Raw genomic sequence first — 17,532 nt, forward strand, 5'->3', positions numbered from 1 at the left:
TGTCAGAAACTAGCCCTCCCAACATAACCCCACATAACAGAGCTAAGGGACACAGAATGCCTGTGGGATTAGGATACTTATTACGTTGATCGGAAAGGAACGAGCGGCAACCCGTTATCTTGCCCTACTGTCACGCGGGGCGGCGCGGCGCCTTGCTAAGACATCGTGCGGCCCGAGAGTTTCTGAGTTTTTATGATATACGTAATGGTAATAACGGTACTTCATACATAACTTACGACGTACTTTACTTTAGTGATATTGTTAAGTAAATATAATTCAAACTGCGGCATGTTTGCTGTGATTTATAGCGGCAGAATGCCATCAATGTGTTGAAAGAAGTTACATGAAAACATTGCATCGTGATTGTCTCACCGGGATACCTGACCTTGCACAATGTTACACCCTTCGGCAGTCTAGCTTCTGGGCCTTTCGACAGGTAGACACTTGAGGGTGTCATAAACTAGCCCTTCCAATATAACACCGCATAAAAGAGCTAAGGGGCACAGAATGCCTGTAGAATTAGGATGTTTGTTGCGTTCATTGAGAACGAACGAGCGGCAACCTGTCCTCTTGCCCTACTGTTACGACGTCGCTGCAGTGAAAGGTGAAGGGTTGTTTCAGGAGAGAGAGAGGGAGGGGGGGAGGGAGAGAGACCACAACGATTTTTTTATTTTTACTGTTGCATTTATTCATAAGCAGAACGTAATACAATGGCAAATATATGGGAAAAGGGGATTTTTTATAAAGTGTGTGTGTGGGGGGGGGGCACATATTTGGGGCGCGTGAGGAGGGATTATGCTTTTCTTTCGCGGGGCGGCGTCGATGGGCGGCGTAGGAGCGTCCTCCTCGCTGTGGACATCGTAGAGATAGAGCTTGGTCGTCTTCGCTTGGCTGCTCCTTTTCTTTGTTGTTGTTGTTGCGGCTGTGAGGAAGGTTTGAGGACAGTCCTCTTCCTTCAGTCCACATGATTCGTTGCTAGAAGTGACACAAAAACAAAATAAACTAAATGCGAAAAAAATTGGAATTTACTCGATAATATAAAAGGTAAAAGTGGATTGCTCTGCTTACATTGTGAGCTGCTGCTCCATCCATTGTCGGCTCGAAATCTGCGTAGTGGGGGATGACAGTCGGCCAGAAAAAAAGAAAATAAACATAATGTTCAAAAAATTGGAATCCACCTTGAAATATAAAAAGTAAAATTGTGTTGATCTACTTACATTGGCAATGCTCCGTCTATTAGCGCCTTAGAATCTGCATGGTGTAGGACAACTCTCGGCCAGTATCGTCCATCATCGTGTCGACGAACAAACAGCCCACATGGTTCGAGATACATGAAAATAAACAAAATTTGACAAAAATTAGTTAGTATTTATACTGCTTGAGAATATAAAATCTGAAATTTCATTCCCGTACTTACATTGGGAGCTGATGCCCCATCCATTGTTGTTTCGGAATATTTTGAATATTTTTCATTTCATTCAATCGCTGATACATACCAGCGATTCTGCACACTTATCTGCAAGTGTGCACCCGATGTCGGACAGCAATTTTCTTCTTCCAACTGATCGAGTCAGTGGCGTTGCACCAGTAGGTGTATCTCGACGTGGCGTAATACTCTTCTAACACTTTGTCCTTTCTCTGGCTTCGAGAATATATTGAGGTTCCCGAATGGGCATGCCTCTTGTTACTTTGTTACTTTATTCCTCCGTGTTACGTTGCCAAAATTCGTCGTCTCTCTCAACTTTAATTGTCTTGATTCCTTTCTTCGTCCACAGGCAAAACAGGCAGTATTTTCTACCAGTTGCGTGTAGCTGCCCTTGTACTTGGTAGAAGTACTCGTGGGTTTTATTCAATGCACTACCTGCACTGTCTGCAAATATTTTCTTGACAGCTGGCACTGTGCTTATTGCCTCTTCTGGCGTTAAATTCTCTGCGGTTTGTGGGCATTTTATTTCTACAATACCGTCGTTATCTATCACACCGTCTGGCGATGCTCCCAAGTAGGGAATCGATGGATCGATGAAAAGGCCACATCGTCGAATTTGAATGTTTTCTTTTCTCGCTAATTCTTCACGAGCAACATCTTCATTCTCCCTTCCATACTGTAGAGCGGGAACAGTTAGCAGGCGTGGGTACAACAACGTCTTCACCAGCTTCGAACACAACGTGGTTTTTTCCGGTGGCACACGGCGCGGTAGTGGGACGCAGTCAAAAGCTTCGACCTGTACGTCATCCAATTTGTGTTTGCGCTCTGTCCAATGGTATCCTGCTCGATGTTTTCTCGGTCCTTCTGCCAATTGTTTAGCATTTCCATATGCTTTTCTGTCTGCAGATCAAACATGCATTTGTCCATGTCTTCCTTCTGCGCGTTTGGTCCATAATCCGAATCTTGGACTGCGCGGAACGGCTTCTTCGTGCTCTTCGTGGTCCTCTTCTTTTCGACATTTTCCGAGACTTTCTTTTTGCGTCGTTCTTCCATATTTTTCAAAGCTTGTGGCGGCTCTTTTCCCATAGCTTTGCATAAGCGAGACAATGCTTCGCCTGTATTATATTGTACCACGGCAGCGGCACATCTTGCGAAGTACGATCCTCTTTGACCGAAATGTAGTCTCTTTCCGCCAATATGTTTTGCAACAACGGAGTTGAAGCTCTCCACCGCGTTGTTGTTGGTTCGGTAGAGGAGGCTTTCGGAATACGCCGATAGTATCCGGATGATGTCCTTGATGGTTCCGTAGACACCAACGGTTGATACTTGCGGAACAATATTCGCTTCGTCCATCTTCGGTGTTCCATCGCAGAAGTATCCTAATTCTCTGCATTTCTCGTGTTCGCCAAAAACGTGGCTGGGTACATTCCTGATATCTGCAACCAAACACACTTTCTGAGGCATCGGCAGGTTCGGCTGCTGGAATCTGTATTCTGCAGCTTTCATGATGTCTGTGCGCATCCGCAGAATATTGTTCTCCACGGTTTTCCTCAGCTTTCCGGGCGGAGTCTTCTTCGCAACATCTTTCATCGTGTTGCAGAAGTTGCGCATCAAATGATTCGTGCATTCAATTTTCTTGACACGAACTAAATTTTTGTATGGATCGCAGTCTATTATTTTTTTGTATACGCTGCTGTCGCCGTCAGCAATCAGTGTCGAATATACATGTCCTCGTTTTTCGACACTGGTGTTGAATCCCTCTGCAATGGCTTCGCTCTCCATTCTGGTGGATGTCCAGTTTGCGCCCCAATTCTTGAAGCACTGGTGTTGCCTTGCTTCTTTTCCCATTTTCGCCGCAGCTTGGCAAATGCAGCAAGTCTTGTTCTTGACTGCAATGAAGAGCACTTTCTTCGTGTGGTAGCCCATGATAGCGCCCACACCAGACATCGAGTCGTATTTCCCTGTCCGGTACGACCGCTTCATCCAGCTTCCGTCAGCCACGACGGGAATGTGTGGAATTCTACATGGGAGGACGTCGCCTCTTTCAACGGCTAGCCTCCTCTCCTCTTCAGCCGCTGCCATCATTTCCTCTTCCGCAGCAGCGCCGAATCCGTTGACGATGTAGTCGTGACAGTTGCGGTACTGCCTGTTCGACATGCACGGAACGTTTATCGCTGGGAGAAATTCTTCCATTTTCCCGTATCCGCCTCCGGTTGTCATTATTCCGGCGACCGCGCTTCGGTTGATGTCCATGGTCTCAGCATCTCCAGGCTGACTATGGACCTCGGTTCTGTAATTGCACATCTTGCATTCTATGAATCTCTTGAGATTTTTTATTTCCAAATGTCTGGTCGAACACTCGAATGTTCCCGAATGTTCGCCTATCAGCTTCATTTGCTGAAACACGTGGTGCATGTTCACGATGCTCAAACCGTCAGAGAGGCACAATGTTTCCTCGACTGTCGTTTCTCTTTCCACGACAAGGTTCTCATTTTCGCCGGTTTTTTGCGCCTCTTCTTTTTTTGCGCCTCTCGCTTTTTGCACCCTGAAGTCTCTTCTGCAGAACTTCTCGAACAATTCTCTCTTCGCCCTCTTGTATTCGTTCTTCGGCCCCTTGCTGTGTTTCTTCGGCTTTGTGTGCCATTTCTTCATGTTCTGCTATTTCTTCATCCTGTTCCATTTCTTCAGAGTGTTCGGTGTTACTCTGGGGAGGGTCGCACAACATTTCCTCTTGTAATGCACTCGATGACGGCACTACATTGTCTGCTGCCCCTGTGTCTTCATGTCCGGGGAGACGGCGTGAAGCTTCCTCCTGCGCGAGCTCCGCCAACTTCCGCAGTCTGAAAACATAATTGAAAAAAACCGATTAACTACTGTTACGAATGTGTCGGAGATTATTATTCCATCACATCTACAGAGATTTAAATAAGTAATGAAACTTGACTGAACTATAATAAAACTGTACCTGTTCAGCTGGGCTCTCCTTCTGCTGTAACGTCTCGCAGAAGCACGAAGTTTTTTTCGGATCCTGCTCCTTTGGCCGAACGCTTCTTCTGCATTCGTCCTGTGTCCACCGACGAAGTGGTAGGCTTCATTTTCAGTGACACAATAAACCTTACTGCACGGCTATTCGAACGAAGCTACGACAGCGCCATCCACGTTGTCGCGCCGCTCATACTCCTACAGGCCTCTCTGGCGGACAACATGCTGCCGAATATTGCTAATCATTTCTCGATGACGCAAAAGTAGGACTTCTGAGGACCTTTTCACCCTAGATAGAACTTTTATCTAGCTCTTTTCACTATGGAAAAGTCCCGTCACTGCATTATTGGGAAATATTTCCAGGCATCCCGGACCCTTGCGATCGCCGTCGCACACGTACTCGCCGACCAGGCGGTGTGTGAGTGTGCCGTCATGCCAGTTCCCATAGCCTCCCTGAGAAACGACGTGCTGCCGAATATTGCTAACCATTTCTCGATGATGCAAAAGTACGACTTCTGAGGACCTTTCCACCCTAGATAGAACTTTCATCTAGCTCTTTTCACCATTGACAAGTCCCGTGACTGCATTATTGGGAAATATTTCCAGGCATCCCTGACCCTTGCGATCGCCGTCGGCAGAGTTGGGCAAAATATTTATCTAAATAAAAATTTCGAATAACGAATAAAAGATAAAAATATTTTTATTCGTTATTCGAAGGTTCGAATAAAAAAAGTATCTTTATCCGACGAGTATCGGATAAATACTTTTATTCGACGAGAATTTATCCGACGAATAAAGATAATTTTTTTTATTCGAAGCGGATTTATTCGAACTTCGAATAATTTTTTCATCTTTTATCTGTATCTTTTATTCGAAGGCTTCGAATAAATCTTCGAATAACTTTTGCCGAGCGCCGAGCATCAAAGACCCAGCGACAACAGACGACATACAATGTAAGCGGATGGAGAATCGCGCACGAATGAAAGTTTAAACTTTTAGATTTTTCTACATACCCTCATAGAATTGTGACGAGCGAATGCAGGGGATTTTTCTGATTAAAATGAGGTCAAATTCGAGTGTAATCGAACAAGTTTCACTGATACCTAATTTTACGATAAAAATTACAGTCTCATAAGACAGTCCAAATGATGTCGTGTTTGGACTCATTTCGATCGGAACAAGCTCTACAACTCGTTCGTCTTAACAATATTGTTCTGATTAAAAACATACAAGCATAAATTGCCAATAATGCGCGATTCTCCATCCGCTTACATTGTGTGCCGTTTGGCAGTCGCTGGGTCTTCGACGTTCGGCGCTCGTCGGTCCTCGTCGGCCGTCGTCGCCGTTTATTCGTCGAGCTGGCAAAAGTTATCCGAAGATTTATTCGAAGCCTTCGAATAAATCTACGGATAAAAATGCTAAATACAGTCCAATTTGTACCGTGTTTAGTGTCATTTTAATCAGAAGAATGCCACGAATTAGTTGGCGCAAGTTTCACAAAAATCATGAAAAACAATGAAGTTTTGCAATTGGATTGGTAGTTGTTTCACACCGATATCGCGCGCTCTGCGAGCTCGGAACTTCAAAGACCAGCGACCGACCAACAGCCTACAATGTAAGCAGATGGAGAATCGCGCATTATTGGCAATTTATGCTTGTATGTTTTTAATCAGAACAATATTGTTAAGACGAACGAGTTGTAGAGCTTGTTCCGATCGAAATGAGTCCAAACACGACATCATTTGGACTGTCTTTAATGAGACTGTAATTTGTATCGTAAAATTAGGTATCAGTGAAACTTGTTCGATTACACTCGAATTTGACCTCATTTTAATCAGAAAAATCCCCTGCATTCGCTCGTCACAATTCTATGAGGGTATGTAGAAAAATCTAAAAGTTTAAACTTTCATTCGTGCGCGATTCTCCATCCGCTTACATTGTATGTCGTCTGTTGTCGCTGGGTCTTTGATGCTCGGCGCTCGGCAAAAGTTATTCGAAGATTTATTCGAAGCCTTCGAATAAAAGATACAGATAAAAGATGAAAAAATTATTCGAAGTTCGAATAAATCCGCTTCGAATAAAAAAAATTATCTTTATTCGTCGGATAAATTCTCGTCGAATAAAAGTATTTATCCGATACTCGTAGGATAAAGATACTTTTTTTATTCGAACCTTCGAATAACGAATAAAGATAAAGTATCTTTCATTCGAATCGTTATTTAAATAATTTTTTATCTAAATAATGCCGAACTCTGCTCTCTAGGATAGAAGACCTTGCGGTAGAAGACAACCGCATTTTTCGAGCTACACATTCTCCCGTAAGGCTGGTTGTCTTTATATATATCTCGTCGGTGACGGGGGCTCTAGAGCCCCCCGAGCGTGAGACAGAAAAATACATTGGGTGATTGGTCTACTCCTATACCTCGTCTGTGGTGATAGCTATTTTTAATTTTAATTCCTACCACTAACGACGCTGTGAGCAGATTTTAGTTCCAGTTGGTAATACAGGATGTGACACGAAAATGGTAATGGGGTTACGTGACCCCACAAAAGTGGGCCACGAAAAAACATTGGATGATAGATCTATCCTATACCTCGTCTGTGGTAAAAGTTCTGTAAAAAATTAATAAAAAATAAAAAACTTTCTTATTTGCATTGACATTGCAATTGATACGTAGCCTTTTAAACTTGTGCCGGCCGCCTCAACCCTTAGTCCCTCTTTGTAGTCTCCATGTTCTTCTCTACGTTTGGCAAACTTCAAATCACATAGTGCCTTCACGATTGTTGATTTCATAGCTCCGGGGTTTGATCATTCTCTGAGAGAAGACTATATGTTGTAGTCCTTAGCGATATATGAACAGAGCTCGAAGGATTTTTAAAAATTTTCAAAATTGTTAATTTCACAGGTCTGCAAAATAAAATGTCAACCTTTTTCATTAAATCATTTCTATAGAACTACCAAGCCGATGAAAATGAGCTTCTAAGTTCTTACAGTAGAAACATGAGAGTGGTGTTAATAAAAATAATTTTAGTTGACAAAAAATATTTTGTCACTACCCATTTTTATTAGACTTTGGTAGTTCAGTAGTTATGATTTTTATGTAGTTTATGATTCATACTTTATTTTACAGACGACAATTTTGAAAATTTTGAAAAATTCTTCGAAATACGGTCTTCTCACCGAGAATGATGAAACCTCGGGGCTGTGAGTATCAATGATCGCATCGTGGATGTATGTATACCCCGAAGTGGTGTGGGTAGTTCTAATGACTCCCAATCGCGAAGCTGGCACTGACTTACAACGGGAATTCACTGTAGTGTGAACAGTTCCATTTAAAACTTATGTTTCAATGTTTTGTTGTGCCGGGGCTCGCCGGTTCGTTCCGTTGACGGTACGTGCCAGTCCGTGTTGTATAGTGTAAATTGACCTTTAGGACCGGTATGTGAGTGCATTGTTTGCAGCCAAACTTCCATGCCAAATCGAAAGCAAATTGAGACCAAACCTTGGCCCGCTTATAGAGGGCAGGTCAGTCGCACTAAAAGTAAATATCGGGCAAAATCGGAGGAAATCTTGCTGTAAAAGGGAAAACACACTACAATTTTAAGATCTGTAAATATTTCAATCTTAAAAACGAAATAAAACTTATAATTATTTAATTTCGAATTCTATTTTCCCTTCTACAGAAACATTTCCTGATTTTCGATTTTGCCCGATACTTACTCTTAGTGCGACCAATCTACCTTCTATAAGGAGGTCAAGGTTTGGTCTCCGTTGGCTCTCTGTTTGGCATGGAATTTTGCATGCAAACTTTGCACTCAAATACCGAATCATCTATTTCCGCATTAGGCTCGGTATTTGTCGACAAATTTTGGTGGCAAATTATTTGCAAATAGGGACCAAATTCGGCTTCAAGCGTGCTTTTTTCGCGAAAATGACCGGCTTTTGCTCGCAAAGTACGATTATACAAACATTAATCAAGATATGCTCGAAGCAAGTTTGTCTGACTTGGTTAAAGTATAGTATACTTCAATACAATACATTAACTTCAAATGATTTTTTCTCTTTTTATTACGAAGAGATTAAATATAAAAATTATCATGAAAAATGTCAGCTAAAATACAATTCAACTTTTATAATAGACCACAGTATATTTTAATAGAAATATCATTAATTATCTTACCATTTTACCGTTATTATAATTTCATTTACGTATTACAAAGAGAGTTCAAATATAAAAATTGTTGTCACGAAAAATGGTGTCGGCTAAATCAGAACTCAACTCGTAATAGACTATAGTATATTTCAATACAATACAGTATCGAATGCATTTACAATTGATTTCCTTCGGCGGTAACAGTTACAAAATACAGGACAGAGAATATCAAGCGGGTGTAATAAAACCAACATTTTATTTTGAAAAATTGAGACAATACACAGATGCGAAAACAATGGTAGCACATTCGTAGCACCAATAAATAGACGTTGAAACGAATTAACGTTAGATTTTTTTTTGTTCAGAGAGACTACACACCAGGCTAACGTCGCTCGTCCGATCGAGCAGCCGATCGCCGACGACAAGAAATCGATCGTGATAAAAAGAAATCCCGCGAATCTGTTCGTGTCGCTACATATGCTTGGCTGTAACAGCGTTTTTTTTCTTTTTTTTTTAAAGGTTATCTTTGACTTCTTTCTCCTCCCATTCCTTTCTTTTGATAAATAGATCGAAGCATTTTTTCCCCCGAACTCTCATTCGCCTCTGTTCGCAAGAGGCAAAGGAAACGGTTGATGATCAAGAGCGCGCTTGTCCTTTCGATCATCACGATGACGTTACACAATATCTAACTGGGAAAGGAGGCAATATAGAAAGGTTATACTTCGCCTTGGCAACCCAGAAGTTTTTAACTTTTCACTACATAATCCTGTACATCTTGACAAGAAAATGCCAAAAATCGAAGTTTCAAACTCCGTGTTTAACATGTTAAAATCTCTCAACTTTAAACATGCATAACTTTTGAATCAGTGAATTCCTCGCCTTAAAACTTTGATTTTTTGCATTTTCTCGCCAAGATGTACAGGATTGTCTAGGAAAATGTTAAAAATTTCTGAATTGCCATGGTGAAGTTAAGCCCATAGAAATATTCGTATCGATCCGCGAGTTAATGTTTTCGCTTACACACGTCACCGAACGATTCTCGCTGTTGATAATTTTCATCACTGACGCAACTTCTTTTATCATTCGAACCGATTCGTTCCCTCGTCGACATCATTGTTTTTTGTTTTTTTTTTTTTTTGTTTAGAACATGCGAAGAGCGAGACGAGGTAACAATTGTCCTACGTCGTCATTCTTTTCTTTTTCCATAAGACACTATATTAAATGACTTTAGAAACACGTTAGAAGGACGAAATAACCACGATCGAAATAACCACGTTCTTGTCGTAACACGGTTAGGTAAAAGGAACTATCGGCAATTTGGTGGACTAACCGTTCGTGGCATGATGCTGACTCATCGACTACGGACATGGATTTTATGCAACTATGACGCAAAGGATTCCCTAAAATTCGGTACGCTGTCTAATGAAGTGTCTAAAATTCAGTACAGTCCAATGAAAGTTTCGTTTAGAATCTGAAAAAATTTCTTATTTGACACCAGTTCCTTTATGATCAGTGCCGCGTTTATACTTCTGCCGCTTGGGGGCTACCTTTACGCCTCAACACTCCTTAATGGGCCAACTCCCTCCTCCCTCGCTCCCTTTTACGCTTCCTCCCCATAAGTTTATCAATAGTACAAAGCACAAAATCATTAGTACTACCCTAATTTTGTTCAACTTATTTCTCAGATATGAGGGAGACAGGTACCTGCATTCTACATTCTCCTCCCGTAAGCTTTAAATGATTTCTTGTAATTTCATACAATGCCATTCAAACATGTTATTTTTATTTTTAGATCGGTTAACATTTTCGTTTCTTTGTTTCTATCGTTGTAACTTGTGACTTTGGTATTTTCCCAAAAATTTGCCTGAGCTATAGCCCCTATAGCCCCTCTCCACTAAATCCGCCACTGTTTATGATAATCTAGAACAATCTACGTTTGTATACATACACGCAGTTTGTAGCAAATACATCTAAAATTTAAACTTGTTAGAACAATACATTGTCCAACGAATTCATTGTTCCAATGAATCAGACTGTTAGTTTGTTAAAAACACCTATCGTCTCTTGTCGTCTTCGAGTTCTAATCGTCGGGGGGCCATAAACACGCAGTACTGTGTACATTATTCCAGTTTTACATTTAAAACGTGTTTAAAACGCGTTTGTACTTAAAAAAGTACACTACGTCATCAGTTGCTAGTTACAAAAGTTAACATCGAGTCGTCGACCACGGAGATATTGAATAAAAGTTTTGTCGAAGGATCAAAGAACAGTAACGTAACGAAGAAATATCAGATTCATATTAAATATCAAAAATTTGCAATCACGCTTAATTTGTTTTTAACACTCGGAGTTCTTGTCAGCGTTGGAACGATTTATTTGATTACAGTACGAACGCTTCTAGATTAACCTAAAGTCAAATCAGACTTTAACACGTTAATTCTTTAACATTAGCGTATTAAACGATTAACATCAGTTTTAAATTAGAGAATGTTAGACCTATTGTCGATAAAGGCAGTAGTCTTGAGATCATTCTGTGCCCTAAATAGTCTATTCTTGATAAAGGGAGTCCGCCATATTGAACGAATGCTGTCAAGTAAAATTAACCATCTCGTATAGAACGTTTCTTCAAAATGTTTTAAACAATAACAGCTGCTTAATAATTTCTAAAGTATTTTATTATAATTATCTTTAAACGTTTAGTACTCTCGTCAGCAGTCTATTAATTTTTTTTTAATTTGACGTTCGTTTTGATTATTCGTATTTTTTATTAATCTAACACGATGTCGATGGAATGAAGTATAAAAAATCACTACCGTTGGCACTAAAATCTACTTCGCGGTGTTCTCCTTTTTTTCGACCAAAATGGCGGCGAAGCAGCAGTGTGCATCAGAGCCTAATATAGTACAATAATTACGGAACGAATTTTGATCAATTGTTTCGAGAAAGTTTGTCGATTTCGATAGTAAAAAAATTGTTTAATCGAGATACACGTATTTAAAACGACACCGTGAGTAGGAATTCTTTTGAGCGATAAGTTCTTCACAGTTTCATAATTGGCACTATCGTTCTTTATCCTGAATAAGTCAGCCTTTCGCGTTCGTATTTGACAAAACTATGTTACGTTATAGTTATCATTATTAATTCTTGAAAGGGAATCAATGAGTCTAGGAAAGCACGAACGTTTAAAATTCTTCTTAATTATATTTTAAGGAACCTTAAAAGGACGTTATATGATTTTGCATTTACGATGTTATTATTATTATTATCCTATATGAATTCACTTGCTGAATCGGTAAATATGATTCATCACCATTATTCTAATTTCAAATTGAAAATATTAACTATTAATTTATTGTAAATAAAAAAAGATTGATTTCGAACTTATTAAGAGTAAACCTATATTCTGAAGAATCCAAAAAGAGGAATTGGTTTTGTAATATTTTTAGAGTTTTTCGTCTTCGAAACTATACAAAATAGGGAAAAATTAACTGGCAAAATATAGAACGTATTAAGTATAAACAATTATAATTGTATAACTTCAAAAATTTTTCTGTATATTTCCATTTCATTTGAGAAAAGATGGCGACAGTGTGTCATAGAATTTGTTATTTTCGAGAAATCCTCAATAAAGTTCGTCTTACACTTTAATTACAAATTCCAAGCGAATTAGTTCTTATAGATTCCGCAGACTGTTCAAAGATCCGTCGACTTTTCAAACCAGAATACATTACGATCCGTTAATAGTTCTAAAAAAAAAAGTCAAATCATTTAGAAAGATTAAAAATAATCTAGTCGTTCGCCGTCACAATTAACGAAAAAGAATTATCTACATATTGTACTATATGTATAGATACAATTTTTTATAATCATTAATTCAATCCTTCTTCGCGAACAAGCGTAAAGCGTAATATTTCAGTATGTATCCAAGAGGGAGATTTTTTATATAAATTATATTTCGCTAAAACTATCCCTGAATTGAAAGCATCACTGGTTAATAGTATTCTGAAATTGAAATTAGTGAACTGATTAAATAACCGGTTTGGCGTCGACTCATTTAAACGAAATAATAATTTATTCTCAAATAGCTATGCTTGTATTTAAAAAACGGAAATGAGCAAAGCAAGTGGATTTTATTTATTATATCAGCATTAATTTCTAAATAGTTAAACTAATAATTTATTCTCATATGGCATCATATTTATATAAGAAACATAAAATGAGCAAAATAAGTAGTTTTTCCTTATTATATTCGATTAATTTCTAAACGATTAAAATAATAATTGAGTAGGTGTCCAGTAGAAGAGCATATGTTACATTTTGTAAAACAATAAGACATCTTACAAGAGGAGATCAAAACAATTCGTTGCTCCACGTACTAATAAAAGCTAGTAACATTATATGATATAGAACCTAGTGTCCATTTCTTTCCTCCGAAAAGTTCATTCCAGAAAATTTGTAACATATACCTTTCTTCTAGACATTCATTCAATTTATTCTGAAATGTCTACATATTCGTTTTTATTATTCGAACAGGAGTCTCATTCTTACAGAGCTAAAATAATATTCGTGTCAGAGGGCCACTAAAAATTTCCTGAGGAGGAGAGTTACGGATCGTAATGCGTTAATAATAAAATATTTGCGATGGAGCCACGAGGTTAGTCCACGAGATCAGACATTCGAAGTGTTTCCTAAATAGAAAAATTCGCTCCTTCTAGCGCGATTCGCGCAAGATTACTTTCTCGACGCCGAGCAGTATACGGTCTACGCTTTGGCACAAAGATCGCGTCTGTGAAAACGATAGTTTCTTTTTTTCTTCTTTTTTTTTTTAAATTGGATTTGAGCTCGACGGTTATTCAGTAGAAACTCTACTTTCGGAGACACTGCGCGCTAGTTTAGGGGTTACAGACCAAAAATCTGTTCGGGTTTTCGGGTTTCTGGTGTCTTATTATTTTTTTTTTTGTTTATTTCACACAACGAGGTTTCCCGAAAACAGCCGGGAACTGGTCGCGTTTCGCGCTCCCCGCCATTGTTGTCGGCGTCGTCGGACTGACTCGATACCCTACTACAATAGATCTCTAGAACACTCGCGATCGAGCCAATCTGACGACGCGTCCTTTTAAGACTTTTCATCTTTTCATATAATATATATATATATATATATATGATAAAATTCAAAATATACAACCGTAACTACGTTAAACCGAACGAAAGGACAACAAGATATTTATTCGTCATTACTTTCGAAAACGATCGGTCGAGTTCTGAGCGTTTGATTCGTATTCACACGGCCTAGCGGTTACCTCCTTCGTGGGATCGATTTCGCATCTTCAAAAAAAAAAAAAAAAATTATAATAATCGTGAGCAAATGTTCACGTAAAAATTATTGAGCTAATAACTCCGATAAACAGGGAAAATCTTTTCCTTGAAAGAATTGCACGACTCTGTTGCGGATCTACTAATAAATGCAGATTATTTGTTAATATCATTATAACATTCTTAAAAAAAACAAAAAAAGAAATGATTTGTAACGCAATAAAGTTTCTCATTTTAAATCCACAGTCCAGTATCTAGATTGCAGGTTTTTTTCTTATAAAAATCACAGTGATGGAGAAAGCGATTGAATGAATGAGAGAATTAAAAACGATGTTAATGTTTGACAATATAAATGCATAAAGATCCGCAGTCTACCAGTGAAATATTTCGTTAGAATGTCCACCTTACTTCGATACAGGACCTCTCTCAATAAACATTACGCGAAAGGATGTTTTCCAAAATTAAGCTTCCGCAAGACTTCTGTGAACTTTGAAAAGGTCAGAAAACATACGATAGAAAACAGTGATCATATGTTGAGCATTAAACCGAGGAACCGCCGCGCCGGCCTGCTGTACAGCCTCGCTGACCGTGGTAATCAATAAACATCTGACAGAGCAACAACCAAACCGAGGAATTTCCTTTCGATCTATGTATAAGCAATCAGAGGAGTACTCTAAAAGTCCCGCGGGCGAGGTCTACGAACGGAACGGGTAGACGACGCCGGGATACGCGTTCGTCGAATGCCCACGAAAACCGACGGTCGCGTTGATCGACCATAATCGAGAGGAGAGTATCGTCGTGAACGAGCAGCGAAGCCGTTTTATCGAGCCGATAGAAATGTACGATCTCCCCACGCGACTCAAACGTGTATGAACTCTCACCGAGCGAAACTACAAGTACACAATTTAGACCCATCGGGGGGATTGAGTCGAGGCGCGAGAGAATCGGCGACCGACAGTCTGTTCCGCAGACTAGTATAATCCTCGTTCGTTGGTCCACCTTGAATCCCGTGGATTATCGGATCGTTGAACGGGTCTCCTGTCGATCCCGTTCGACGCGCGTCGAAGCATCGTCCCTCTTCAGCTGTTTCGCACACAGACTGCGACAGCAGACTCGACGCCGCGCCGCGAAAGGACTTCCTCTCTCAAGAACACTTTTCACCATTACTCTCGGGCCAGGCAAAATCTTACTGAATATAGTAAAAAAGTCGTTCAAGCGGATACGGTGCATCTAATCAACGTTCATTCCTGCTCGATGCTAATGTCGACCGTTCTAACCCTAGACGAATCTGTCGGAAGCAGCTGAAGACGCTCGGGCTCCACGTCCAGCATGATGATGCACATGAAGCTCTTCCCGGACGCTTGGTCTCGCGGATAGATGGTGACCGCCGCGAATTTGTCCACGGTCCCGTCAACATAGGCTCGCAGCTTCTTGTAGACTTGCGGGAAGTGTCTCCTGAGGGACACACCCCTCAGCTTCAGTTGCCTCTGTATGTTCGCGAAGCTGATCTCCCGGATCCTCTGCGGCGTGTTCTGCCCATTGTTGCCGGGCATGGAGGTCAACACCAGCATCTCCGGGGACTCCATCTCCCTGGTGATGTTGCAGGGCGACGCGGACTGCTGTCTGCCCTGTGGCGACGCGGACGACGAGGACGTGTGGTGTCTGCTGGCCGAGTCCAAGTGGATCTTCGCGCACCTCGACACCAGCTGCCTTTCCCATTTGACAGCTCCGCTGGTGGGCACCTCGCTGACCACGCAGACAGCCACGTAGAGCACCAGCCTGGTGTCCGGATTGTAGGACTTGCACAGTCTGATCACCTCCGCGTACAGGTCCGCGCCCATCTCGCTGGCCAGCAGGTCCGACCATCTGATGTAGGTCGGCTTGCCCAAATCCACGAAGCCGTTCGCGATGAACTTCTCCGCAGCCTCCGGGCTGGAGAAGAAACACTTGACGGCACCGCGACCGTGAGAAGCATGGCCACGCTTCGCCAAGGCCGAGATGTGCTTCAACGTGATCGGATCCTCCTTCGCTGACGACAACACCTGCTTGCACAGGCTGCCGGCTCGCGAGTGCAGACAGGTCCGACGGTGACGCTGCCAGTGAGCCTTCCTGCACTCCCTCGAACAGTACAGGCAGGTGCAGTTGTGACAGCTCTTGTAGGTTTTCCTCGCCTCGGCCAGGGTAGCCGTGTTGTGGCATTTGTTGTTTCGGCAACGGACGACCTTCTCCGCGGCATTTCCCGCCACCAAACCGTTCGCGTCCTGGTTGCTGTCGAACGAGACCCGTCGGTGACGCCCACCTTTCGACTGCATCGTCGACATCTTCGATGGAATCGTGTCACTGCCCTCGCTCTTCCGTCGCACCAGCTCACCCACGTAGTGCGCCGCACGATCCTCCGTGGCGCCCTGCACGTCCATCACGCTCCTAGCGGACTCTGCGACAGGCGGACAATCACGCGGATCGTCAATATTATCGAGGCCTCATCGGTAGAAGATTTGTGCTCGCGATCCTCGCACCGGTTCGTTATCGTTTGCAATTGCTAATTTTGATGCGTGCCATTCAGCTGCTAGACTGCGGACCCTTTACGCGATTCGTGATGAATGTTATTGAGCACGATCCAGCGAGATGTCAATGCTTTTTCTGTACAGTAAAACTGCGTTTGATACTGCGTGTTTCTTTATCATTTTCAGCAAATATTTTCGAAGAAAATGATTTTGCACGGTGGTCTTCTTCTGGTCATTTCTTGTGTATTGGGCTTGGCTGCTTAAAGACGAACGCAGACTTTGGATGGAAGATTCATTCAAAGTGAGGGAACTAGGATCAGCGTTTCTTTCTGAAGAATCGATTGCATGATTCATCCACAATGAAACAATGAAACGGCAGTGATAAGTTTAAACCTGTTCAAACGAATGACCTTTTCATTATCATTTTATAATGAATTGAATTTCCATTATCGAAGGAGTATAAATACTTCGGTTTTCATCTTTCAAGAAGTGTAAGTACGATTACTAGACTGCGGATTTTATGTGTTGTGCATTGTTATACTATTGCCCACTTATTAACCCTTTGCCCTACAACCACGTGTGAGACTCGCAGTCAGGTAATCGGGCCAAAAATGAGTAACACGAGCCTGGCCCGTGGTGCCTCGGTGTTTCGTTGATGCGCCTCGCCGTAAACAGCACGGGCCAGGCTCGAGGTAGATTCTTATTGTTATTATTTTGTCTCAATAAAAAGATTAAATACTCAAAAATTTTACAGGGGTCTGCTCCACAAACAAATAAACACTTTTCTCGAATTGTATTTTTCTAATAGGTACGAGACCTTTCTTGTTCACTGACGATTTGTTTGTAATTATTTATCAAATATCTTACAAAATTAAACCAGTTGTACCTTACACATGTATTTACATTCCGTAAGTCGTATGCGATTGGCACAACTTAGAACGCTTTGCCGAACCGTGGAATGGCACTATGCATGGGCGCTCTTGTTTTTGTTTCTGGCACACGCTATTACAGCTTAAATCGAAGGGCAATGTTATTAAGAAGAGAGATCCTATTCAATTCTCGTTTTTTCTTTGTTTTTTGTGCACAACATTTTTATTTTGCACAAAAATCCGCAGTCTAACGATTTCTCATTGCTAGGCCGCCGGTATTGGAA

The 17,532-nt window shown here is 41.2% G+C and overlaps 2 protein-coding genes across 8 annotated transcripts in view; both read right to left on the reverse strand.

Moving 5' to 3' along the window:
* Nucleotides 1–413: 413 nt before the first annotated feature.
* On the reverse strand, nucleotides 414–1,441 carry LOC143362138 (uncharacterized). Its single transcript, XM_076802030.1, has 4 exons — nucleotides 1,418–1,441; nucleotides 1,069–1,178; nucleotides 770–975; nucleotides 414–511 (listed from the first exon to the last, which is right to left on the reverse strand). The coding sequence occupies exons 1-4, from the start codon at nucleotides 1,439–1,441 to the stop codon at nucleotides 414–416; spliced, it is 438 nt and encodes a 145-aa protein (XP_076658145.1).
* Nucleotides 1,442–8,692: 7,251 nt separating this feature from the next.
* The window catches only part of LOC143363127 (uncharacterized), a 180,816-nt gene continuing 171,976 nt past the window's right edge, over nucleotides 8,693–17,532 (reverse strand). For 6 of the 7 annotated variants that reach the window (XM_076803747.1, XM_076803739.1, XM_076803745.1 and 3 more), the window contains one exon: nucleotides 8,693–16,309. In XM_076803747.1, the coding sequence (XP_076659862.1) occupies nucleotides 15,117–16,309 (1,193 nt within the window). In that variant the 3' untranslated portion in view covers nucleotides 8,693–15,116. The remainder of the gene's footprint in view (nucleotides 16,310–17,532) is intronic. The other variant, XM_076803770.1, reaches the window with a different exon arrangement.

Source organism: Halictus rubicundus, chromosome 2 (assembly GCF_050948215.1).
Source record: "Halictus rubicundus isolate RS-2024b chromosome 2, iyHalRubi1_principal, whole genome shotgun sequence".
Lineage (NCBI taxonomy): Eukaryota > Metazoa > Arthropoda > Insecta > Hymenoptera > Halictidae > Halictus > Halictus rubicundus.